Raw genomic sequence first — 26046 nt, 5'->3', positions numbered from 1 at the left:
ATGCTAAGAGGAGAATCTAGTCTGGGAATAGTGATTTGAGAGTCATCATATAAAAGGAGAGCCGTGAGAGGGCACAAGCCAACCGATGGGAAAAGTAAAGGAAGCAGAAAGGATGCACAGAAAAACTAGGAATTCCAAGGTTGAGCTGATGACAGAAAGTCCACAAAAGGAGACCGAGAAGGAACAACCAGAGAGGCAGGAGGAAGCTCCAGAAAGAGATGCAGGGAGAGTGGCTAATAATAACAACTTAAGGACTGAAATGCTTCCATCGGAACTCGCCAAATTAGAAGTCACTGGTGATCCTGGCAACGACTCTTTTGCTGAAGCTGAAGCCACGCTGCTGTGAACTGAAGAGGAAGTGGGAGTTGGGAAGGTGGAGACAGCAAATAAAGAGAACTCATTCCTTGCTTTGCAGGGGCAAAGGAAAAGAAGTGAAAAAGCAGCAACTGGGAATGTAAAGAGGGTCAAGAGGAGGTCGTGCTTTTTAGGACAAGAGACTTGGGTGAGTTTATAGGCTGAGGAACGAAAGCAGATGAAAGGGAGAGGATGAGGGATGGAGAGTCCTTGTGGAACTGGGAAGAGGAAGGAGGGAGAGGATCGATTTTATTTTTCTTGTAACCCTGCTTGATTCTATACTGATTTTTAAAAATTTTTTATATGGGCCAGGTGCAGCAGCCCGCACCTGTAATCCCAGCACTTGGGGAGGCCAAGGTGGGTGGATCACCTGAGGTCAGGAGTTGAAGACCAGCCTGGCCAACATGGCAAAACCCCATCTCTACTAAAAATACAAAAATTAGCCAGGCATGGTAGCCGGCACCTGTAATCCCAGCTACTTGGGAGGCTGAGACAGGAGAATTGCTTAGACCTGGGAGGTGGATGTTGCAGTGAGCTGAGATGGTGCCACTGCACCATCTCATAGAAAAAAAAAAAAAAGTTTTTTTTTTTAGACCATTCTGGTCTATGTCCAAGTCCCCCTACAGGCCTCATCTCTCACTGGGACAACTGAGCTTGACTTCAGATGCTCAGCCCTGTGGTTGAGGCTTGGTGGTGAAGAGGCCAGGACAGGGTTAACTGAATGGAAGAAAACAGAAGGAGCTGGCACAAGGAGTCCGAATACGGGCATGCTGCTGGGCAGGACTTGGTGATGCTTGAGGTTGGGATTTCAGAGAAGGCTGTTCCAGGCGTGACTCTGGAGAGAATAGCTAGAGTCATGATGAAGGACACTGAGGATGGCAAGGAAGGGCCCCGGAGGACATTCACATGGATGAGCACAACATTAGGACAGAAACCCAAGTCCTGGATGGATGAAGGGAGGTGACAGGGAAGATGGAAGATGCAGTGAAGATGAAAAAGGTGATGGGAGGCACATCAGAGTAGAGCCAGGCAGCAGAAGTCTCGGAGGAGAAAGAAAAAGATAACATACGCACATAGAAAAAACAAAAACAAAACAAAACAGAAAGCCGGGCACATCCCTATAATCCCAGCACTTTGGGAGGCTGAGGTGGGAGGACTGCTTGAGGCCAGGAGTTCCAGACCAGCCTGGGCAATATAGTAAGATCTTGTCTCTACAAAAAATATTAAAAATAAAAAAATTAGCCAGGTGAAGCCGGGCGTGGTGGCTCACGCCTGTAATCCCAGCACTTTGGGAGGCCAAAGCAGGTAGATCATGAGGTCAGGAGATCGAGAACATCTTGGCTAATACGGTGAAACCCCGTCTCTACTGAAAACACAAAAAATTTAGCCAGGCATGGTGGCAGGCGCCTGTAGTCCCAGCTACTCCGGAGGCTTAGGCAGGAGAATGGCGTGAACCCGGGAGGCGGAGCTTGCAGTGAGCAGAGATCGCGCCACTGCACTCCAGACTGGGCGACTGAGCAAGACTCCTTCTCAAAAAGAAAAAAAAAAAAAAAATTAGGCGGGTGTGGTGGCGTATGCCTGCGGTCCCAGCCACTTGGGAGACTGAGGTGGGAGGATTGCTTGAGCCTGGGAGGTAGAGGTTGCAGTGAGCTGACACTGAGCCACTGAATTCCAGCCTGGGCGATGGAGTGAGTCCCTGTCTCAAAAAAATAAAATAAAAAAGGGTTGGGGGGCCGGGGGTGGTGGCTCAAGCCTGTAATCCCAGCACTTTGGGAGGCCGAGACGGGCGGATCACGAGGTCAGGAGATCAAGACCATCCTGGCTAACACGGTGAAACCCCGTCTCTACTAAAAAATACAAAAAACTAGCCGGGCGAGGTGGCGGGCGCCTGTAGTCCCAGCTACTCGGGAGGCTGAGGCAGGAGAATGGCGTGAACCCGGGAGGCGGAGCTTGCAGTGAGCTGAGATCCGGCCACTGCACTCCAGCCTGGGCGACAGAGCGAGACTCCGCCTCAAAAAAAAAAAAGAAAAAAAGAAAAAAAAAAAGGGTTGGGGGGCATGGTGGCTCATGCCTGTAATCCCAGCACTTTAGGAGGCCAAGGCGGGCAGATCACCTGAGGTCAGGAGTTCAAGACCAGCCTGGCTAACGTGGTGAAACCCCGTCTCTACTAGAAAATACAAAAATTAGCCGGACGTGGTGGCTCGTGCCTGTAGTCCCAGCTATTTGGGAGGCTGAGGCAGGAGAAACACTTGAACCCAGGAGGCAGAGGTTGCAGTGAGCCAAGATGGCACCTGCCCTCCATCCTGGGTGATAGAGCAAGACTCCGTCTGGAAAGAAAAGCAGGAAGGAAGAGGGAGGAAAGGGAGGAAGGGAGGGGAAAAGGAAAAAAAGCGGCAAACTAGATGGAGTGGGGTCTGACTCAGCCTAGGCTGGAGGCATGAGTAGCTGATCTCAGCTCCTGGCCTCCTCAGGTTCAGTGCTCTCACATAAACCTCCCAAGTAGCTGGGACCACAGGCACGCAGCCACCGCTGGCTAATTTGCATTTTGGTGAGGGTGGTTTCCCCTTGTTGTGCGGGCTCGGTCTCAAACTCCTGACCTCCGGTGGTCCGCACATAAGCCTCTGAAGTGCTGCGATTACTGAACATGACCTGTCTCAGCTGTTCTACTTTATACTTTTCGTTTTCTCAGATTTTTCTACAATGGTTTTGAGGCGGTCAGCTCTGTCGCCCCAGGCTTTAGTGCGGTAACCAGATCTTTCGACTCACTACCATCGGATCTCTTCCAGTGGCAATTGCTCCTACTCCGGCTAATTCCTGTGACACAGAGGCGGTTTCACCATCGATCCAATCTCGTCTCGACCTCGTCAGATCTCGACTGGATAGCGAACAGCCTCGGCCAGTTTTTTCAGACATGTAAAAGAATACAAAAGTTAATGTAACAAAGAGTCCTATTCACACCATCTAGAATCCATAATTGTAAATATGCCATATTTGCTTTAAAAAAAAAAACAACTTCAGAGCTATAGTGAAAGTCTCCTTTAACTGCCTCTTCTTCTCTTGGACAAGCATGGTCAGTTGGTTTTTAGTTTTATACAGGTATATACATACATAAACTAGAATCTGGTACAGTTGTGTGTGATGGCTTTACTTACATGGAGGAACGGTTCTTATAATCAGGAAGGGATGGCAACCTTCTTTAAATTGAGGAGGGGATGCACAGGGACTGGCGGCCTGAACCCACCTCCCCAGCTAAGCAGCCCCATGGGAGCCCATGCCCTGGGGAGATCCAGCTCCCAGCTAAGTGCATGGGCCACACCTCGTTGTTAAATGTACCAGGAAGATAACTGCTATTTGTATTTCTCTGGCTAGGTTCCATGTACTTTCATATCTCACAAGTCATTTATGGCTCAAAAAATCTGAGAAGCCTGGAAAGAAAATCATTATCCCCATTTGACAGATAGGGAAACTGAGGCCCAGGAAATGGCAGTGAGCTGCCAGGACATCACAGTGAGTTGATGGAGGATAAGGAACTAGAGCTCAGACCTGGAGTTCTTTCTAGAACCTCAGGCCAGTGTGCAGAGGGGTGGGGCAGAGGCCAAGGTTTGCTGACGGACTTTGGCCACATGGCAATAAGGAAAAGAAGTTGCAATAACTTCAGACCACTGAGGTTGGCTGATGGCTGGGAAATTATGGTCTGGAGAGAAGCAGGTGGAAAGTTTTCCCTCTTTAGAGGTCCCAGAGGGCAGGCACGCTCCTGGGGACTGTGACTCTCCCCACCCCCAACACATACACACTGAGAAGTCAGGAGCAGCCTCACAGTCAGACAGGTCCAGGTTCAAGTCTCAGCTTTACCTCTGATATATGTTGTAGGGTCTTTAAAAAGTCCTTTACCTCTCTGGGCCTCAATTTTCTCATCTGTAAAATGGAGTGATTATCTTTAATTCTGTGTAGTTCCAAGGATAAAGGAGAATCATCATCTATGCATCTGGAAGCAAAAGCATTACAAGGTCCCCAACCTAATTCCAGAAGGCTCTAGCATGGGTGAGTCAAGAGGACTGCCTGACACTGACTGATAGAGAAGCCACATCCATGCACACACATGAGGTTTGACACTGGCTTTGCAGTGACCACCTGCGCTCTCCAGGGCAGCCCCTGGGAGATGGGCATTGGCATCACAAGCTGTTGGTGGAATGGGGTCAGGGCAGTGGTGGTGAAGGGGCCCTTCCTTTCTTTTTCTTTGTCTTTTTTTTTTGAGACAGAGTCTCGCTCTGTTGCCCAGGCTAGAGTGCAGTGGAGCGGTCTCGGCTCATTGCAACCCCCGCCTTCTGGATTCAAGGGATTCTCCTCCCTCAGCCTCCCGAGTAGCTGGGACTACAGGCGCCCGCCACCACGCCCAGCTAATTTTTGTGTTTTTAGTAGAGATGGTGGTTTTGCTATGTTGGCCAGGCGGGTCTTGAATTCCTGGCCTCAAGTGATCCACCCGCCTTGGCCTCCCAAAGTGCTGGGATTACAGGCATGAGCCACTGTGCCGGGCCGGCCCTTCCTTTCTTTTCACCAAAACAAGGCATGAATTCATTGTAAGACTCCAACTTCAGCCACACAGCCACGTGTAAAATAAAAAGCAAAATCCTTCCCCTGACTCTCCTGCACAAATCTTGGTTATCACTTTGGCGCCATTGCTTGCTATTAGGAACAGTTTATCCACAAACACCATTAAATGCATGCATATCTTTGCACTCTGGTGCATAGGATAAAGATCTACAAATGGAATTTCTGGGCCACAGTTACAAGCGTCTGAACTTTTTTTTTTTTTTTTTTTTTTTTTTTTGAGCTGGAGTCTCACTCTGTCACCCAGGCTGGAGTACAGCGGCCCAATATCAGCTCACTGCAAGCTCCGCCTCTCGGGTTCACGCCATTCTCCTGCCTCAGCCTCCTGAGTAGCTGGGACTACAGGCGCACGCCACCATGCTGGCTAATTTTTTTTGTATTTTTAGTAGAGACGGGGTTTCACCATGTTAGCCAGGATGGTCTCAATCTCCTGATCTCGTGATCTGCCCGCCTTGGCCTCCCAAAGTGCTGGGATTACAGGCGTGAGCCACCGCACCCAGCCACAAGTGTCTGAACATTTCTAATATGAGTAAGTACTACCCAATTGCCCTACTAAAAGATTGTCTGAGGACATCAACATTCCGATGCCAGCCTGATGCCTTCATCAACTGCCCCCATCTTCCCTTCCGCCTGACAAATCTGTCTCCCCACGCGGAATCCCCTGCACATTATCCCCCTTCAGACAGCAGGTGACAGGGAAGCAGTCCTACTGAGGGGTTACCAGATGGGATGCCCTGGGGGGCTTCCTAGGAGAAATGGCTCCACTCCCTCCCATGGTGTTAATGTGTTCTCCAAACTCCAGAGGCTCTACATCTGACCCAACTGCCCAACATGCACAGCGCCGCAGGTGTCAGCACAGGTGTGCAGAAAGACACACAGTCAGTGGACAGCCCCCAGGCCAGGCTCCAATGAAGCACCCAGACAGCCGGCCAGCCCCTAGCCTCTGGGCCACTGCCCAGAGGGGTAAGTGGGGCAAGCTATCAACAGATGTTGCTCAGATCCCACAGTAAGTGCCTCTCATGGGCCCGCTCCCAGGACTGAGAGAGCCCAGGGAGGTGGCCACTCTACAGAACTTGGGCACAGAGACCCAGGGGGATTCCAGGCTCCTGCCTACTCCACCACTTCCAGCTGGTGGTCTTGGGTGAGTGGTCTGTGGTCTCTGAACCCAAAGGTGCAGGAATGGTACCTCCCCCAAAGGGATGCTGAGACTAACAAGGGACTTCACTGGGGTCCATCCTGGCACATTAAAGGGTTCCATAACCCAGAGAAGTACTAATAAAGCTCCTACTATGTGCTCTTGCTAGGTCTACACTTTGTCCATAAAGACAGTCTGGAGAGTTTCCAAAGTGTGTTGTTGTTTTGTTGTTTTGAGATGGAGTGGCAGAACTCAGCTCACTGCAACCTCTGCCTTCCGGGTTCAAGCGATTCTCCTGCCTCAGCCTCCAGAGTAGCTGGGATTACAGGCGTGCCCCACCACACCCGGCTAATTTTTGTATTTTTAATAGAGACGGGGGGGTTCACCATGTTGGCCAGACAGGTCTCAACTCCTGACCTCAGGTGATCCGCCTGCCTAGGCCTTCCAAAGTGCTGAGATTACAGGTATGAGCCGCCGCGCCTGGCCGAAAGAGCTTCTTACCTCATTTTTGTATCCTATCTTGTGTCACCACGACCCTAGGGGACAGGAATTATTATCCCTGATTTTCCAAGGAGGGAACTGAGGCCCTCCCGACCAAGAATGAGCCATAAAGCTCCTTTTTCGGCGTAGAAGACAAGACTAGCAGGCGGTAAAGGTAAGCGCAGAGAGGAGAGGCGATTTGGCTGAGGTCACACAGCAGGTAGGGGCAGACCCCAGTCCCCAGTCCCCAGCAGCTCTTTCACCGCCCCTGCAGCCCCTCTCCGTCCCAGCCTTGGGCCCGGGGGCTTTCCGCCCAAGCGCCACACCCAGGTCACGGTAACCACAGCTACGCGTGCAGTCCCCAGCTTGCCCGCGGGCCCGGGCGGGCGGCTCCTCAGAGCCTCAGTTTCCCTTTGTAGAGCGGGCCCGCCGCCGCGGGTGGGCTAAGAGGGCGGGCGGCCCGGCGCCGGGCGGGCCGGGCGGGGAGGCGCCTGACTCAGCGGGCGGGCCACGGGCTGCTCAGCCGGTCCAACCGGCCGGGAGGCGCACGAGCCGCGGGGGCGCTGCGGGGCTGGGCGGCCCGGGGGGTGACGGGAAGGGAGGCCGGCCCGGCACCGCCCAGCCCCGGGCTCCGGGCGGGAAGTGGGCGAGCGCGGCGGTGCGGGGCGCGCGGGCGACGGGCCAGCGGGATGGGAGCGGGGCCCCTCCGCTGCCCGCAGCCTCGGGAGCCACGCTGAAGTCGGGGGCGGGACCAGCGCGGAGTCGACATGTGTCTGCGCCTCGGTGAGCGGCGGGGGGCGCGCGGGAGGCCCCGAACCACCCCAACCCTCCCACGGGAGCGGAGCACTGAGCCTGGAGCCGGAGCCCCCAGGGGGCCAGGGCGCCCGCTCTGCCTCTAACTTACTACCCGGCCGGGGGCGGGTCACTTTCCTCTCTGGGCCTCAGTTTCCCCAGCAGTGAAATGGAGGGAGGAGCGCTGCGGGTGTCTTCTCGATGTGGCTGTAGCTTCTCTTCCCCTCGCCCTTTCTTGCCTTTCCTGCCGAGGCGCACGACTGCCCTCGGGGACCCCCGGGTGGGCGGCAGAGGAGACGCTGTAGAGAGCAGCCCCACACTTACCCGGAAGGGACCCCGGGGCCAGGCCTCAGCTTCCCCAGCCTTGCAAGGGGCTCCGTCTTACATACTCTCCACTCTCCTGAGGCCAGAAAGGAAAGCCATGGGCAAAAAGGATCAGCAGCGAGGGAGCGGGACTAATGTGCCCCCTCCCTCCACTGCCTGGGCACGGTGATGCCGCTCGTGGGCAGCAGAGTCCTGGGGCATCCCCGCTGTCTAGCCGAGAGACCTTGTGAGCCTCAGTTTCCTTGTCTGTAAGAGGGGGACAGTAGTTCCCACCTCCTAGGACTACTATGAGGATGAGGGCAGATTCTAAGAGTAAAGCGCTTAGCACCTTGCCGGCTGCGCTGTTTAGCGCTCCCACAGTGGTAAGTTAGAAATGAAGCCGGCTGGGCTTCATCTGGGAGGCAGCACTTTGGGAGGCCGAGGCAGGCGGATCGCTTGAGTCCAAGAGTTAGAGACTAGCCTGGCCGACATGGTGAAATCCGTCTCTACAAAAAATTTTTAAAAAGAAGAAAAAAAAAAAAATTAGCCCGCCTTCTCTGGAGGCTGAGGTGGGAGGATCACCTGAGCCCGGGAGGCGGAGGTTTCAGTGAGCCGCCATCAGGCCAGTGCACTCCAGCCTGGGCTACACAATGAGACCCTGTCTCAATTAATTTAATTTAAAAAGTCAGCCCAGTGCGGTGGCTCAGGCTTGTAATCTCAGCACTTTGGGAGGCCGAGAGGGGCGGATCACGAGGTCAGAGAGCGAGATCATCCTGGCTAACATGGTGAAACCCCATCTCTACTAAAAATACAAAAAATTAGCCGGGTATGGTGGCAGGCACCTGTAGTCCCAGCTACTTGGGAGGTTGAGGCAGGAGAATGGGATGAACCCGGGAGGGGGAGCTTGCAGTGAGCCGAGATCACGCCACTGGACTCCAGCCTGCGCGACTGAGTGAGACTCCGTCTCAAAAAAAAATAAAATAAAATAAAAAATAAATAAATAAATAAAAAGTCAAGGACTGCTCCAGACTCAGTCCAGTGCTCCAGGCACAGCCCCATGCTGGCACCGTGCCTCCTCTTTGACCAAAGTCTTGGTCCTGGGATGCCCTTGGTTATTGAGCCCAGCCCTGAGCTGGAAGGTAGACACTGAGCTCCCAGGTAGGTGGGTGGATGGGGTGAGGTGGGTCAGGCTCCTGCGCTGAAGCTGCCATGCCCCTTCCTGCTTGGCTGGCATTCCATCTTCACAATGCTATTCCAGTCTCATGGTGCCTGTCCAGCCCATCATCTGCCCTCTGCTTCTCCTAGACCTGGTTCAGCTCCAGAGGGTCCTGCAAGCTCCAGGGGTCTCAGAGACCAGCTGGACCAATGCCTCCCCATTTTATAGATGTGGAACTTGGGGCCCAGAGAGGGGAGGGACTGGTGCCTGGTCACACAGCAAGTTTGTGACTGAACAGCCCCATCCCTTCCTGCTCCCTGAGGACTGTCTCTTGGCACAGCTTCAGACAGATATCCCAGAGAACGTCCAGTGTAGAGATTTCATTTTTTTTAGATGGGGTCTCTGGCTCTATAGCCCAGGCATGAGTGCAATGGCATGATTATAGCTCACTGTGGCCTCCACCTCCTGGGCTCAAAAGATCCTTCTGCTTCAGCCTCCTGAATAACTGGGACTAGAGGCATGCACCACCATGCCTGGCTAATTTTTTATTTTTATCATTTTGGTAAAGATAGGATCTTGCTATGTTGATCAGACTGGTCTTGAACTCCTGGCTTCAAGTGATTCTCCCACCTTGCCCTCCTAAAGTGCTGGGATTAGAGGCATGAGCACTGTGCCTAGCCTCTTCCCCCCCCCCCCCAAGCTGCAGAGCTCCCATATATTAAATATGACCAAACTGCTCTACCACAGATGGGGAGACGGAGGTCTAGGAAAGGACTCAGTCACATCCCATCAGAAGCAGCTAAAGAAGGGAATATTTAGTTCTGGGGCCTAACCACAGTCTTCAAGTCTCAGAGCTGGCTCTAGTGAGGGGCTGGCAGGGCCAGGGGGCTGGTGTGGTGTGTCTCCTTGAGGGCAGAGCTAGGACTTATGGGCAAATTTCAGAGAGCAGGTTGGGAGCCGGCATGTGCAGGTAGGGCTGGGCAGCCACTTGGCCACTGAGAACATCTGAATGAGTCCCAATGTTCTTTTGATCCCAGCTTCCCCTACTCACTCCATCCTGCCCAGTTCCCCCTGCACTGAGAGCTTGCTTTTCCCAGTACCCTCAGGGTATGCCACAATTTCCCATCCACTTCCTCATGGACCCACTGAGAGGCAAAGTTCTTCTTCCCATTTTGCAGATGGGGGCATGCAGACTCAGAGCCTTGAGTTCCCTGCCCCAAGTCACCTGGCTCTGGGCAGTTCAGTTCAGCAGTGGTGTCAGCATCTGCTGTGTATCAGGCCCTATCCACCCAACTGAGTACCAAGCAGGGCCCAGTTCCTGCCCGATGAACTCTGGCTCCTTGTGGCCTGGAGAGCGACTGTGGAGCTCACTGTGGTACCCCAGGGCCTGGCACAGAGCAGACACTCTGTGAACATGTGTAATGAACACATGAATCAGTGAATGGGGAGCTTAGTGGAAGGATCTCGAAGTCTAGAGCTAGAAAACTGAGCTAGCGCCCCCTCACTCATGACCTTGAGCACTAACAAGCGCTACTTCTAAGAATCACCTGTATGCTGTCCAGCCTCAGAGTCCCGAGGATTCTCGCAAAGGCATCCTGAACCCCTTTTATGGATGAGGAGACCAAGGCTCAGAGAAGACAAGTTACTGGCTCCAAGTCATCCAGAAATACATTTAGAACCCAGTGTCCATCATTAGGGCCAGGGCCTTGGCTTCCCCTTCTGCCCAGCAGGATAAGCCCCACGCACAGCCCTGACATAGCTGTCCCCGACAGGAGGCCTGAGTGTGGGCGACTTTCGGAAGGTGCTGATGAAGACAGGCCTGGTGCTGGTGGTGCTGGGCCACGTGAGCTTCATCACGGCCGCACTGCTCCATGGCACAGTGCTGCGCTACGTGGGCACCCCCCAAGATGCTGTGGCGCTGCAGTACTGCGTGGTCAACATCCTCTCTGTCACTTGTGCTATCGTGGTATGGCCAGGCTGGGAGGATGGTTGGAGGGAGGAGGCTGGAGGGGGCTTGAAGGGTCTTCAACAGGTCCCCACCCAGAGCCTGTGGTGGTAAGCAGAGAACCTCAAGAACTAACCCTTTGTCTGCCACTTACCAACTGCCCAAGTCACTCAACTTCTTCATCTATAAAATGGAGATGGTGGGCCGGGCGCGGTGGCTCAAGCCTGTAATCCCAGCACTTTGGGAGGCCGAGACGGGCGGATCACGAGGTCAGGAGATCGAGACCATCCTGGCTAACACGGTGAAACCCCGTCTCTACTAAAAAAATACAAAAAACTAGCCGGGCGAGTTGGCGGGCATCTGTAGTCCGAGCTACTCGGGAGGCTGAGACAGGAGAATGGCGTGAACCCGGGAGGCGGAGCTTGCAGTGAGCTGAGATCCGGCCACTGCACTCCAGCCTGGGCAGCAGAGCGAGACTCCGTCTCAAAAAAAAAAAAAAAATGGAGATGGTAACAGTGTTTACCTCTGAGGGTCCTGATGGGTACTGATGAGGTCTTCCACAGAAAGTGCTTAGCACAGTGTCTGGCATGTTGTTAGCGCCCACTACTGTGAGCTAAGATGATTATTACATCGAGAAATATCCACAGCACCACTGGACAGAAGAAAGGAGCAGGAGTTGAGCTTGGGAGGGTGCTGGAGGGTTGCACGGAGTGCCGGCCTCTGACCTGGGTATTGATGGATGAGCAGGAGTTCACAGACAGGCTGCCATGACCAGAACCTATGTATGTGGCATGTTGAGGCTAGCAGAGGCAGGAAAGGAAGCTGAGATGGCATTCCAAGTACAGAGAACGGGAGACGGGAAGGCTGGAGGTGGAAATGGCTAAGATCTGTTCTGGAGATTCTGAGAAAACCAATTTGGCAGGAGCTTAGCATGAGGCCTGGTCTGTAGCAACTGCTCAGTGAATGGTAGCCATGGTTGTGACTGGATATCAGTACCTGTTTGACTAGTACATGAATGGAGGGGTCAGGTAGTCTCGAGTTTCTAAAGCTCTTTCCTGCCGGTCAGCAGAAGTGGCCATAGCCTGGGGGGAAGATCTTCCCGCACATCAGTGTCTGAGTTCCATCCCTGCCTCCTCCTGGCTGAGAGACTTATTTCTCTCTCTAGGCCTGTTCCTCCCTTGCAAAATAAAGCTCAGACAGCCTGCTGGCCTCAAGGCTTGGGAGAATGGGGGTCATAGGTCCCAGCAAGAAGGAGAGGCTATGTTGGTGGGACGGGGCTGGGCTGGGCGGATGTGTGCAGGGTCCTTGGAGTTCCTCTGACTAATACTGTTGTGAGGAACTCAGGGAAGGCAGTGGGCTCAGGGTGAGGAGGTCCACCAGAATGGGCTTTGAGCTGGACCACTTCAGCCTTCCCCTCACTTAGTTAATCCTCACTGCTCCCAGCAGCTGGGGGCCATTATTATCCCCATTTCACAAAAGAGGAAACCAAGACTCAGGGATTCACCCAACTTCCTGCTGATACACAGAAGTCAACCCGGATTGGAACCTATTTGTGTCTGACACCAAAGCCAGTGTCCTTTCTGTCAGCTCATCCTGCAGAGCGGGGCTAAGCCCACAGAGATTGAGGCACTGTGTTGTGGCTCTCATGTAAACTAAAGACATGCTGGGCCTGGAACCCAGGACCCCGTCATACCACCTGCCTCAGATGGGTCCAGCCCAAGCCTGGTCCAGTGAGGAACATCAGGAGGAAGACTGGATGGGTGGACCCCAAAGATCCAGAGGGCGGCTGTTGGGCTGAACTGTGGGGTAGCCCCACCCCTTGGCATCGAGGCTGGTTAGGGAAACGTGTGCAAACCTGAGCAGGGCTTGCAGGATCCGCAGGGACAGAGGAGCAGGAAGGGTGTTCCTGGTGAGAGGGTGCGTGGGCAGCGTCCTGAGCAGGCTGTGTATAGGCATCCACATCCAGAGCAGTGAGGGAGGACGGTACCCCAGGTGGGGCTGAGAAGCCAACAGGGTTGGGGCTGGGGTCTAGTCACTGAGAACCTGGAATCATTGAAAATACCCCCAGGGATTTAAAATTCTACTCTATAACATGTCTTGGTTTGTTTCAATGTAACAATTTTGATTTTAGTTCCTTGCTAACTGGGTTAGTTTCTTCCACAATCTTTTCCATTCCAGAGAGGTGTGTCCCATTCATACCCTGGCAGGCCCTGGTGGCCCCAGGATACATGAACCTGCTTGAGACACAGCCGTAGGCAGTGGGGACTCGTGGAAGGTTGTAGAGAGGGAGTGACAGTTTTAGAAACATCATGTCAGGCTGGACTATGAGGAGGCAGATGGAGATGTGAAGCCCAGGCTAAGCAGTGGGTGAGGGGTGGGGGAGTCTAGAGGGCAATGGTTGGCGCCGGTGAGATCATTATCCCAGAGTGGCCCTGATCCCCTGCCCCTGCTCCTCCAGCCAAGGAGTCAAGGCTGACTTGGGCCTTCCCTACAGGTCATCACCTCAGGCATCGCAGCCATCGTGTTATCACGCTACCTCCCCAGCACCCCCCTGGTACGTGTTGCCTCCTGGGATAGGGCTTTGAGGGAAGGGTAGGGGCAGCAGCCACCCACCAAGGGCCTGGCCTCCTTGAAGGGGGTAAGGCTGACCCTCAGGGAGGTCAGAGCTGCCCATGGGGGCCAAGCACAACACCTGTTGACCAGTGGCCTCCCCCATCCAGCGCTGGACAGTGTTTAGCTCGAGCGTGGCCTGTGCTCTCCTCTCTCTGACCTGTGCCCTTGGCCTCTTGGCCTCCATCGCCGTGACCTTTGCCACCCAGGGCAAGGCACTGCTGGCTGCCTGCACTTTTGGGAGCTCTGAACTACTGGCCCTCGCACCTGACTGTCCCTTCGACCCCACACGCATTTATGTGAGTATCTAGGCCTGAGGTGGGGCACCAGGCCCTCGCAGGGGTGGGAAAGGCTCTTGGAGTCCACCCACCACCCCCAACTCCAGCCAGCCATCTCTGCCCCATGCCCCACAGAGCTCCAGCCTGTGCCTCTGGGGCATCGCCCTAGTGCTTTGCGTGGTGGAGAATGTGTTTGCTGTGCGCTGCGCTCAGCTCACCCACCAGTTGCTGGAGCTGAGGCCCTGGTGGGGGAAAAGCAGCCACCACGTGGTAAGTTCCCTCCACAGCCCTGACCCCCCGAATTTCCTGGGATCCCCTGCCAGGGTACCCAAGCTGCTCTGCCCCACCCCTGTGTAGGGGCCCCCACCTTGAGAAATGGGGCAAAAGTTTTCTTCCCAGGAGCAAAGGGGGAGGCTTGGAGGCTCAGAGAGGCGAGATCTCCCAGCAGAGTCACACAGCTGACACCTGGCTCTCCTAGGGCCCAGGATGAGTCTTGAGGGAGGGGCAGGGGTGTCTGGGCTCACACTGGGGGCATTCCAAGGGTCTGGCCTGGCTCTTGCAGTGGAGTGGGTAGTGATGCCCCTTTGCCCCCAGAGATCCTTCCAGCCCTCCCCTCCTTCCATTTCCCGGATGTCCTGGAGGGGGAGACCCAGGCTGAGAACCAGTGGGTTTGGCAGTCTCCTGTGTCTCTGCAGATGCGGGAGAACCCAGAGCTGGTGGAGGGCCGTGACCTGCTGAGCTGCACCAGCTCTGAGCCTCTGACCCTCTGAGAGATGATGTCCTGCCCAGGCCCCATGGCCACTAGGACCCTGCAAGCAACTCTGCTCTGTGACCAGGCCAGGATTCCTGGAGCTGGCCTGAGAGGGCTCAATGGACCCTCGGGGACCCAAGTGGGGCTTTCAACCCCTTCCCCCACCATCCAGCCCACTGCACTGAAATGAGACTTTATTCTGAAATTATTAAAAAGAACAGAGATGCTCCATTTGGCTGCATGCGGGCGGGGGGGGGGGGGGGGATTGGGGGGACAGAGGGGAGGACAGGGGCTCAGCCAGGGGGCCGTGTCTCTTTCTCACGCAGGACGCTGTGCATGGGGCTCTGGGTGCATCTGCCCATCTGTCTGTGGGCCTGTATGTGTGTGAGAGGCAAAACACAGGAGCTCCGTGGGTCTGTGTGTATCCAAGTGCTAAAAGGCAGGCGGGCTTTCTGGGACCCACAGCTGGCGGGGCTAGTATCCTGGAAGGTTTCACTTGGTGGCTTGGCCTGGGGACCAGCAAGGGCTGGGGTGGGAAGGGTGGCTCGAGGAACCCTCTTTCTCCAACTCCACACCCCTAGAATCCTCTCCCCTCCAGATAAAAAGGCTCCTCCCCTGGGCATGACTCCCCCCACCCCCCAAGCTGAGATCTGCAAGACGGGGAGACTGCCCCTTTGGGAGAGGTGTCTGGCCTCGGGGCTGGTGGGTGGGTAAGGGGACCTGACTGAGAAGCAGACCAACCCAGCCTGTGTCTCTATTGTTCCCTCTCGGATTGGGGGGTGCTAACTGCTTACTTGCTTTGGCCTGGGGGTACCGCAGGGTTCCCTTTTCCGGAAGCCCCCCACAGAGCAGACCCGGGGAGAAGGGCTTCCCCAGTCTGGCCCCCAGCCAGAATACACACAAGGGAGAGGAAGCTAAGAGCCGGGAGGGAGACGGTGAAGGGAGGGAGGAAGGGGGAACTGGCTCCTCTCAGAACTGGGAGGCGCTGCTGGGGTCGCACTGCAGCAGGCGCACGATGGACGGGTCGCTTTTGGCTCCGCGGATGAACTCCTCCAGGGACAGCTTGCCTGCAGGGCGAGGGGAGCGGTGATAGGGGAGGAGGCGGCAGCCAAGTGAGGGGAGGCGGAGCGGAAAGGGAGGGAGGGAGAGGCGCCCGCCCCGTCCACCCCGTCCCGCCCCTGCCCCTCACCGTCGTTGTTTGTGTCCATTTGGCGGAAGATTTTCTCAGTCCTCTTTTCCGGGGTCGACTCGTCCTCCGGCATCTTCATCACGGACGAAACCATCTTGTAAATGGCCTGGGGGCGGGAGGGGAGGCGGGGAGTGAGAGGAGCCTGCCCGAGCCCCCACCCGCAAGATTCAGAGGCGCCCCCGGGCTCGCTGACGTTTGCTGCCCCCGCCTGGGCAAGGTGGAGTGGGGAATTACGGAGGCGTGGGGAGCCGGGGGCTTCGGGAAGGCGTGTCTGGGAAGGCTTCCCAGAAGAGGGGGCTATCGGGCGGGCCCTGCCGCGCTCCCTTGGAGAGCTGGGTGGGAAAGGCGCAAAGACGCCGCAGGTGAAAGCTCCGAGCGGGCGCCGGGAATTTGGGGGCGTAGGGGGTCAGGAGAGATGTTGGAGGACACCGGGGCCCTACAGTGGAGGGCCTGGAGCGGCGGGCTTAGGAGCGCGTGCCCGGGACGCGAGTCGGCGGTAAGTACCGGGCTGGCACCCGGGCCCAGGGCGGCGGGCGCTCGGTGGTCGAAAGGGGGCGCCGGGCCAAGGGGGCGTCACTGCGCTGCCGGGCGGTCTGCGGCCGGCAGGGGGCGCGGCGCGGGCTGGAGGGCCAGAGGGGCGGGGAACAGTATGCAAAGGAATGCAAATATGCATCTGCAGCAGGCAGGGACCGCCAGGCTTGGCTGGGCTGGGCTGGGCAGAGGGCGGCAGCCGCCACGTGCAGTAGCTCCCGAGGTGACATGAAAGAGAGTTCTTGCGCTAAATGTACAGAGCACGCACGTAGGGCTTGGCCTGTAGCCTGGGTCACAGTGCCCCGGAGCTCAAGGACCGAACCTGTCTCCCCAATCTTCCAGCTTTACCCGACCGACACTTCCTCCAAGAAGCCTCCCTTCTCCCATCCCATAAACTTCTGCTGTCTCAGATCCAGCTTCAGCCTCCACACTGGTCTCTTCTAGCCTGTCCCTCGGGTCTGTCCCCTATGCTGCCTCTGAAAGCTCTTTCCAAACACAGATCTACACTGTTACGTCCCCAGCCCGCACACCACCCCCTCACTCCCGTCACACACAGGGCTCCCCTTAGGCTCGCCTTGCACCCAGCTCCTTCTGCTGCCTCCCACTCCTCCTTGGGACTCAGTTTACAAGCTGTTTTCTTAGCGAGGTCTTCTCCAACCCAGGCTAGGTCAGGGTGCATATGGGCCCAGAGCCCGGTGGACTTTTCCTTTGCAAACATCTCTCCAGAAGAAATTATGTCTTTGCAGGGTTGTTCCTGCAAACGTGGACGTCTAGCTAATGTCCATATCCCCAGAACCTGGCACCAGGCAGGGACTTCCCTATTTAAAAGCCATTGGCACTTCCCACTGCCCTCTGTTCCAAGTTCAAACCATTCGGCCTTTGGGATTTAACATGCTTTACAATCTGTCCACTGCTGACCCTCCTCCATCAGGCCTCCCCTGGCTGGGTGATCCTGCCAACAGCCAAACACCCCCGACCCTTCAGATTCTGCAGCATTTACAGTCTTTGCCTGGAATAACAATACTAACTACCACTTATCAGAGACCTGCTCTGTGCCAGGCACTTTACACGCACTATTTCTAAACCTTGCACAAGCCCTGAAAAACAGGTATCATGATCCCTGTTTTCCGGATAAGAAACTGTGGCTCAGAAAGGAAATTGATGGCGGAGACTCAATTTGTACCTGTTCCCTCTTAGCTGCTGGAGGGATGCTTGGGCAGTGTGGGGTGGTGACAGTCAGCAGGGCCTGTAGCATTAGACCCAGTCTGTAGTAACTGCTCAATGAATGGTAGCCACAGTTGTGACCGGATATCAGTACCTGTCTGATGAGCACATGAATAGAGGGGTCTGGTAGTTTCAAGTTTCTAAAGTTAGATGGACCTGGAGTGGCATCCTGGTTCCACTACTCACTGTGTAGCCTTGGACACATACTTTTCTGTGAGCCTCAGTTTCCTCAGATTAAATGAGATTATGTGTAAGGAACTGTGGCTGGCTAGAGTGGGTGGTCAGTAAATAGCTTATATTACAGTCATTATTCATCCTCTACATCCTCAAGTCTTCCCTGCCACTCAGTCCCCTGGCTCCCAGATGACACCTTTAAACCCCTGTCACTGAGCTTGTCAGTGTGACCTACACATCTGTCTCCCGCACCAGAGTGGGAGCCCCAAGAGGCGCAGTCTCTTCCTCTCCAGTGTGTCCACTAGCTGGCACAGGGCTGTGTCTTGAGAAGAACTGGGCCAGTGACCACTACCTCTGTGACAGCCTTCTCCTGGGCCTGCTAACTAATTGTCTGGAATTGCTGCTCACTCATGGTTTCATGGGAGCCGACTTGTCATTAATCAGGTACTGGGGCTTGCAGAGCTCTGTGGGTACCAACCATCTGGGGCCACTGGGCCGCCAGAAAAGAAGCCAGGGCCTGGATAGCAGAGGCCACCAGAAAGGGGTCCTGAGGATGCCCAGGGAATGGGTCTAGCTTGACTGATGCCCTGGGCATGGTACTCCAGCAGGACTGGGGTTTACCAGTACATACCAGTGCAACACACTAAGTGGTAAAATGCAAATGTCCCTCCAGATTGGTCAGTATCCAGCTGCTGTCCATGTCCAGGTGATCCTCCACCATCCTGGCCACCTGACCCTACCCTCAGAACCCCCAGATCCCCCTACCATCAAGCAACTAAAGAGTCAAATGTCTGACCCACAGGAGTCCGTGGCAAACATTAAGGCTTTCCCCCTTCTAGCCATAGGTATGGAGAGGGCATCACATCTCCACCTAGAGAGCAGGCCCAGACCTTAGCAAAAGGAGAAGCCAAAGTCAAGAGTCCAGCAATGGCTGGGGCAGCAGTCTGTGGAGCTGAGGGACCAGAAGGGAAAGGATTCAGAGATGCAGAAGGAAAGGGGGCTAGAGCTTGTGCAAAGCTGCGTGACAGGATTAGTCAGGGCACATTTCAAAGATGCTGAAAAGGCCCTTCTGGCTAGAGCAGAGGATGTACAGAGGAGAAAATAATAACAGACAATTGCTAATGTCTACCAAGTACCAATTATATGCCAAGCCCTCCGCTCGAGTCCTTATCTCACTCTATCCCTGCAATAGCCTTGTGAGGCAGGGGCTTAACACCCGCACTTTACAGGTGAAAAAACCCATAAAGACTTAGGAAAAAGGCAGGCAAGGAAGTGGACTGGTAAAATAGAACCAGAGCCCTGGCCATCTTCAAGGCTGGTCTGAGGGGATGGGTGCTCTGGGAGGTTTCTGAAATAAAGCTAACATGTAGCACACTTAAACTTGTACTAACAAAGGGCTTTTATATCTGGTCCTTAAATCTCCTTGTGAAGTCAGTATCACCATACAGATGAGCAGCCTAAGAGTGAAGGCCACGTCCAGAATTGGAAGCTAGACCTCCTGGCTATGAGTCCAGAGCCCTCTCAGTAGACAGCTCTGAGTAGTGGCCAGCCAGAGCTTGTCTCCACTTATTTGCTGGGTGACTTTGGGTATATCACTTCACCTCTCCGAGCCTCATGGGGTTGTTGTAAGCAGGCACTGAGCTCATAAGCACCTCACTCAATGCTAAGCTCATAGTGGGCCCTCAATCAATTAGAAGATAGCTGGGTATCCAGATGGAATGTGGACAGTAGTGCCAGATGGCCCTCTCACACAGGCTGTGTGGCCTCAAGCAAGTGCCTTTATCTCTCTGAGCATCTGTTTCCTTTGGTGTAAATGAAGATCAATTAGACATAACTGGACTGTGCTCTGCAGAAATGTCAACTCATAAAAGATAAAGAAAGGATGAGGAGCTGTTCCAGATTAAAGGGGGCTAAAGAGACATGAGAACTAGATGCAATGCATGACCCCAGGTCAAGGCCAAAAATGCTATAAAGAACATTATGGAGACAGTTGGCAAAATTGGAATATGGTTGGTAGATTAGATAATAGCATTGTTTCTATGTTAAATATCCTGGCTTTGGTAATCATATTATGGGTTATGTAAGAGAATGTCCTTATTTTTAGGAAATATATCCTAATGTATCCGGGGTAAAGGGCCAATGTTCAGAACAACAAGAAAATGTTACACACTAGTGTGCACACATGCACACGCACACAGATAATGATGAAGCAACTGTGGCAAAATGTTAATTGGCGAATCTGGGTAGAGGGTATAGGGGAGTTTTCTCAACTTTTCTTTAAATGGGAAATATTTTCTAATAAACAATTTTTTAAATGGGATTGCAAGAATAGCCCCTGCCACCACTTGCCTACAAGGCCTGCTGAGAGGATCAAAAGGGGTGGTGGGTGCAAGCTGCCGGGCCCTGTGCCTGGCATTCTGAGGGGCCCAGGGGCCCACCTGCACGATCTCCAGCATCTCCTCCCGGCTGATGTAGCCATTGCCGTCCAGGTCATACATGCTGAAGGCCCACATGAGCTTCTGCTCCAGGCGGCCGCGTGAGGTCACGCTCAGCGCAATGATGAACTCCCGAAAGTCTATGGTGCCATCGCTGTTGGTGTCAAAGGTGCGGAAGACGTGCTCGGCAAACTTGGAGGCGTCACCATAGGGAAAGAAGTTGGCGTAGATCTTCTTGAACTCGTCCACGTTGAGGATTCCTGTGGGGCAGTCCTTGAGGAAGCCCTTGTACCACTCCTGCAGCTCCAGCTCTGAGAACTCCGTGTTCTCCCGCAGGTCCTGCAACATCTCGGGCCGCAGCTTGCTGTTCTGCTTGCCCATGGCCGCCGAGCCAAGTCCCACCTGGGTCCCCAAGGGGGTCAAGGGCAGAGAGTAGTGATCAGGCCCTCCTGGATACTAGACACTGCTCCAGATGGCTCCCCCTGCCAACAGCCATCCCCACCTCTCGTTTGACTCAGGGAAAGAGAGGAACTGGCCCAAGGTCATACAGTCTAGACCCAGGCGTCCTGTATCTGTGCCATGCTCCACACTATCTCCCTGGATCATACACTTTCCTGGGAGAGGGAGGAAGGGAAGGGGGGCTTCACATTTACTGAGGCCCTTCTCGGTGCCAGCCACTAAGCCTTCACAAATGCACACCATTTCACCCTCACAACAGGTGGTATGGGGACTTTCCCCATTTTACAGATGAGAAGGCAGGCTTACAGATGTGAGGTGGCTGCTTCAGGTCACACAGCCATGGCATGATGAGGCTGACTCCTAGAGTTGCCCACAGAGGTGCAGAAAAACCTTCTGATCCTCCTCCGTCCTACCCACTGCCTTCTCATTGCCTCATATGTGCCTGTTCAGCACAAAACATATCCGCAGCCCAGACACTGCCCTGTTCTCCCTCTGACAGGTGTGCCCAACAAGAGGCAGCAGAGGGAGGTGTTACTGTGGGCTCCAGAGTCAGATCACCTAGGTTTGAATCCCAGCTCCTCCTCTTACCAGCTACGTGACCTTGGGCAAGTTCCTTAAACTCTCTCTGCCTCATCTTTAAAGTGGGGTAATAACAGTACTTACCTAAGAGGATAGTTGTGGGGATTAAATTAGTTAATAAGTGGGAAGCACTTAGAACCATGGCTGCACAGATAAGTGCTAGATAAGTGTTAAATAAATAAAAATGACTTACATATACCCAGGTGCCACAAAACTCATGCAAAAACTGTGCAAACAAACATATACCGATAACTATATGCTTCATAGCTCACCAGATCCACACCCTGGATCCCATGCCACTCACATACCAGCCCACGCCCACCCATGGGTCAGCATGCCTCCACACATGACGACATTCCCTCTGCTCCGCAACTCACACGAATCGACACATGGCACCACGCACAACTCCCATACCCTGTGCATCAAGACACACCAGCCCACGACCCCACATGTCTCACACATGCCATCACACGCCAACTCGCATGCCGACACCTCTCACATGGCCAGCTGCACGTGGGACCTTCAGGCACCCTTGCCATTTTTCTTTGTTTTCCTTCAGTTTTCCCAGGGGTGCTGCCAGGTCCCAGGAGAGGGAACTGCAAACCTTCCCAGACCTGCTGGGGGCCCCTTTTCCAAGGAGACCCCCCCCCAAGCCCATCCAAGCCTCCCCAACACTTACCTTTCATCTAGTCCTGAAAGGCCCCCTGAGTGCAGGTTAGATTGTGGAGACTGAGTAGAAGGCAATGAAGAGGAAACAGCCAGCCAGTTCTGCACAGGAATGTAGGGGTGTGTGCAGGTGACCCCCACCCACTTGGGGCAAAGAGGGGATTATTTGTGCATACATGTGCATGAAGCTCTGCACACATGTGAATGGGTGTGTTGTGAGTGCATATGCTCATGCATAATGTGTGCCGCTGGTTTTTGTATTGCATTCGCCTGCCGTGTCTTTCCATCTATGTCCCTGCATGTGCCTCAGATGTGCATGTGATCAGGTATGCACCCGTCACAGAGTGAGGGAATGAGCCCGTGTGGTCATTTGGAGGACCTGTGTGTGTCCTAGGTGGTGTGTCACATGCATGTTTCTGTAAGTTGGTCCCCCTCCTTTCTAGACCAGCCTCTATGGCCCAGGCTAAGGACCCACCAGACAAGCGAGTGGAAAAGGGCTGAGGAAATGAGAAGGGCTGGGGCATGTCCCTCACTGCCCTCCTCAAGGTCCAAGGAACTGGGTCACCGGGGTGGGGGCAGAGAGATGCGCAGAGCAGGAGAGCTCCTCCAGTGCCCCCTCCGCCCTGCCACTCTCGGAGTTGCCCCCCCCGGTTGGAAGAAGATTCAGCTGTCCGCAAAGACCTCAAGTCCCCCATATGGGAAGACCCACCTCAGCTCGACCTGAGAAGCCGGGGACCAGCTCCAAACCTCCCTCAGCTCTGGCCCCCAGCCCCCGCCTCCATCCGCTCAGCACTAGGACAGCGCCCGGCGCGTGGCCCCTCCTGGAGGGGGCGCTCCCGGGCGGTCGAACGCGGCTCCTCGGGGCTGGCCACTCGGCGTTCAGGACCCTGGAGAGCACCACGCGCTCCCCGGTCCCCTGCGCCCCCCGCCACCCAGGGACAAGGATTCCCGGGAAGCCCGGGAGCGGCGGTGTTGGGAAGCCCTGGACGTGGGCCCCCGGCTCCGGGAACCCCCTGCCCTCATCCCCTGGCCCCGGCTGGAGCTGCCCCCACTCACCCAGCGACGCGGAGACACCGACTGCGCAGGGAAGGCGGCGCTGCTGCGGCGCGCGCGGCAGGGGCGGCCGGAGGGGCGGGCGGGACTGCGAGGGAGACGCCCCGCAGCGCTCACCCGGAGCCCCTCCCCTGAGGGGGTCCCCGCCAGCCCTGGGGGTGGGGGAGCGGCGCGCTAGGCTCCGCCCCCCGCCCCCCCGCCCCGGAGAGAGAAGGGGACGCCCTCGGTTTCCTGGCCCCCCTCGAGGGAGCAGCCTACCCGGGGACGAGGACCACGGCGCCCCTCTCCTCGGCACCTCAGCTCTGGTGGCCGGAACGGAGGGACAGGGTAGTGCCAAGAGGCCTCTCTACTGAGCCGGGGGCGATCCCCGGCCACTCCGCCCCCGCTTCCTTCCCCATGCCCACCTGGGCTCTGAGCCGCACGTCGCTTCGAGGGCCGAATCGGCACCCTGGGCACCCTCCCCGCTCCTGCGCCTCAACTCTCAACTAACGGAGCTGGGAGCTCTTCGGGAAGGGTGGAGCGCCCATTCCTCCAGCTACTGAGGTCTTCGGGGTAGAGGGCCAGACACGCCCCCAGACACGGGGTAGGGGGCCAGACACGCCCCCTTCCCCACCTCCACCTTGGACCACTCCAGACCTCACCCCGACCCCCTCTCAGAATTAATCCCACCTCCCAACTTTGGTATCAGCTGCTCCTCCCACTCCCCCCTCCAATCAAGGAAACCCCCTCCCTTCCTCCCTCCCCAGCCTCTGACTGTGCAGGCCATGACAGGAGAGCAGAACATCTTCTGCCTGGGGATCCTGTGGCACCTGCCCACTGCCTGCCCAGCGCACAGCTCCTCTCCAGAGTCAATGACCCCCAGCCCAGCTCCTCCTGCCCCCAGCCTCAGCAACAATCTCCGCATGCTGGACTGAGATTTTGTCCTTTTTCCATTTCTAGAGGTTCGTCCTTATTGTCCCCATGAAGAAATGGGCTCAGAGGGTTCAAATAATTTTTCCAATGTATGCACCCTCATCCATTCATTCCACAAATACGTATAAAACACTAGTTCTGCAGCCAGCATTGTTCTATCTAGGTAATGGGACTACAGACGCAGACAAAAACAATGGACACAATATTCATGTTGATATTAGACGTGTGTTTTTAAACGTTGGGATTGGGGTGTGGCAGTTAGAATGGTAACTGCCATTGGGGCCATCTAGAGCCTAGGGGTCTATGATAATGACTTTAGGCTTTTTATTCCAGATGAGATGGGAAGTCCTGGGGGCTTTGAGCAGAGTGAGAGGGTGTGACCTCTATGTGGTCAGCTTCCTTGGGCTATTATGTCAAGAACAGACTTTGAGGAGTTGGGGGCAAGGTGGGAGCAGGGGGCCATTTCAGGTTGAGAGATGGCCGGGGTGAGTCTGGTTTCTGGATTTACTTTGCAGGTAAAGCCGGCAGCATTAGCCGTCTGCCCGGAGGGCCCTTCCCAGCCCGGAGTTTCTTCAGCATCGGCAGCTCAGCCCCTTCTGGTTCCCCAGGGCTCCACCTCCAGGCTCCCACACCAAGCCTCTCAAGTCCTCAGAGTCTAGCCTTAGTCCCTCCTGCTTGGAGGCAGGGGGGGAGGTCTCAGCTGGAGGAACTGAGGAGCCAGGCTGGGGTGGGGTGGGGACAGCTGGGCTCTCCGGAACACCGGCTCCACTGTGTGCCTTGGCTCTGATGTTGGGACCCCCAGTGGAGGCGTGAGAGACGCCAGATGAGCGTGGGTGGTTCCCAGCTGCCTCCTGCGTGAGGACCTGGGGGCTGGGAGAGACTCTCTGCTCAGCCCCCACCCCAGGGCCCTCCAGTGGCAAGCTCCTTCCTGTTTCCCCACCAGGCTTGGGGGGCCAGCTGTGCTGGGGTCAGGGAGACTGTCCTGCCCTGCCTCACCCCCTCCCCAATCACCCCTTCCTCTCTCTCCTGAGTGGTCTGGATCCTCCTCTTTAAACTTGGGGGACTTGTTTTATCCCCATCTTGGGCTGCTCAGCTTCCTCTCTGCCTTCTCCCCACTTTCCCATCTCAGTCTTCTGTAGGCTCACCCCCTCAGGGGCTGACTTCTTCCCACCACCAGCACCCCCACCACCAACCACCTTTCTTCTTTGAGGGTGACTCTGGTGCCCTGCCTTCAGGACCCCCAGTCTACATTCTGTCTCCCCAATAGATAGGGGTTTTGGAAGGCAAGGCCATGTCTCGCCTCCCCACGAGCCCCCTCCTGCCTTTGTCTTTCCCTGTGCCTAGACTGTGTAGGGTGGTTCTGGAGGCAGAGTGTGGACCCTAGTGGGTTCTGCTGCTACTTCCCATCAGCCACCTGTACCTTCCAGGGGGACCAAGAAGCATTGGAAGCCCACCCCCCAACAGCCAAAAAAGGTTCAGGCCTCCCCACACTGCACAACACGGCACTTGGTCCAAGCCCTAGTGCCCTAAGATATGGCCATGAAAAGGGGGGCCGAGAGGCAGCCGGGCAGCAGCCCTGGGTCCCTCGCTCTGGACAACCTGGAGCAAGTCTCTTCCCCTTTCTGAGCAGAGAGATCAGACAGGTGATGTAAGCATGAATGGATGAGGCCTCCTGACCCTAGAAGCCTCTTGTGTGTGGGGCGGTGTCCTTGCTGGTGATACTTAGTCCCTCCCACCTCAGACTGAGGCACCCAGGAGGAGGGAGAGGCAGGGGTGGGGTAGAAGCAGAGGCAGGTAATTGAGAGAGCCAGGCAGTAGCAGGTCCATGGAAGGGCGAGCAAGTTCCAGGGGAGGGGACTTTCCCAGCATCTGAGGAGGGAGGAGAGGGGCACATAAATCAGGGGTGACTACCCTCCTCTACCACTAACAAGGGAGGGACAGAACTGCTCCTGGGATACCAGAGAGACAGACGCAATATCTCAAGCGCCTACAGTGTGCAGAGCACTCTGCACACGTCACCTCACTGGATCTGCAATGATCCCCAGGAATCAATAATGTTAACTGCCATTTTACAGATAGGAAAACTGGGGCTCAGAGAAGTAAAGTCACCTGTCTGAGGTAACACAGCAAGAAAGCAACAGTGTCAGAATTTGAACCCAGTTCTGGCCAGGTGTGGTGGTTCACATCTGTACCCCCAGCATTTTGGGAGGCTGAGGAGGGAGGATCACTTAAGGCCAGAAGTTTGAGGTCAGCCTGGGCAATGTAGCAAGATCCCGTCACTACAAAAAATGCAAAAATTGGCCGGGTGCCGTGGCTCACACCTGTAATCCCAGCACTTTGGGAAGCTGAGGCGGGCAGATCACAAGGTCAGGAGATTGAGATCATCCTGGCTAACATGGTGAGACCCCGTCT

General features: G+C 55.4%; 2 protein-coding genes across 7 annotated transcripts; one reads left to right on the top strand and one right to left on the bottom strand.

The window, feature by feature from the left end:
* On the top strand, positions 1 to 14643 carry TMEM54 (transmembrane protein 54). 4 transcript variants are annotated; one of them, XM_009204198.4, is made up of 7 exons: positions 1 to 502; positions 6638 to 6752; positions 10601 to 10794; positions 13268 to 13327; positions 13494 to 13682; positions 13797 to 13931; positions 14357 to 14643. In XM_009204198.4, the coding sequence occupies exons 3-7, from the start codon at positions 10636 to 10638 to the stop codon at positions 14429 to 14431; spliced, it is 618 nt and encodes a 205-aa protein (XP_009202462.1). In that variant the 5' UTR covers positions 1 to 502; positions 6638 to 6752; positions 10601 to 10635; the 3' UTR covers positions 14432 to 14643. The 4 variants fall into 4 exon arrangements, with proteins under 4 accessions (XP_009202462.1, XP_021794772.1, XP_003891579.1 ...); XM_021939080.2 differs by lacking the exon at positions 1 to 502 and having other exon boundaries at positions 6596 to 6752; XM_003891530.1 differs by lacking the exons at positions 1 to 502; positions 6638 to 6752 and adding an exon at positions 7143 to 7360.
* Positions 14590 to 23156, bottom strand: HPCA (hippocalcin). 3 transcript variants are annotated; one of them, XM_003891528.4, is made up of 4 exons: positions 22726 to 22825; positions 19969 to 20367; positions 15602 to 15707; positions 14590 to 15479 (listed from the first exon to the last, which is right to left on the bottom strand). In XM_003891528.4, the coding sequence occupies exons 2-4, from the start codon at positions 20344 to 20346 to the stop codon at positions 15382 to 15384; spliced, it is 582 nt and encodes a 193-aa protein (XP_003891577.1). In that variant the 5' UTR covers positions 20347 to 20367; positions 22726 to 22825; the 3' UTR covers positions 14590 to 15381. The 3 variants fall into 3 exon arrangements, with proteins under 3 accessions (XP_003891577.1, XP_003891578.1, XP_017814921.1); XM_003891529.4 differs by lacking the exon at positions 22726 to 22825 and adding an exon at positions 23127 to 23156 and having other exon boundaries at positions 15048 to 15479; XM_017959432.3 differs by lacking the exon at positions 22726 to 22825 and adding an exon at positions 21683 to 22154 and having other exon boundaries at positions 15048 to 15479.
* Between the last annotated feature and the right edge of the window lie 2890 nt (positions 23157 to 26046).

Source organism: Papio anubis, chromosome 1, assembly GCF_008728515.1.
Source record: "Papio anubis isolate 15944 chromosome 1, Panubis1.0, whole genome shotgun sequence".
Lineage (NCBI taxonomy): Eukaryota > Metazoa > Chordata > Mammalia > Primates > Cercopithecidae > Papio > Papio anubis.
This window is presented reverse-complemented; position numbering and strand designations above follow the sequence as displayed.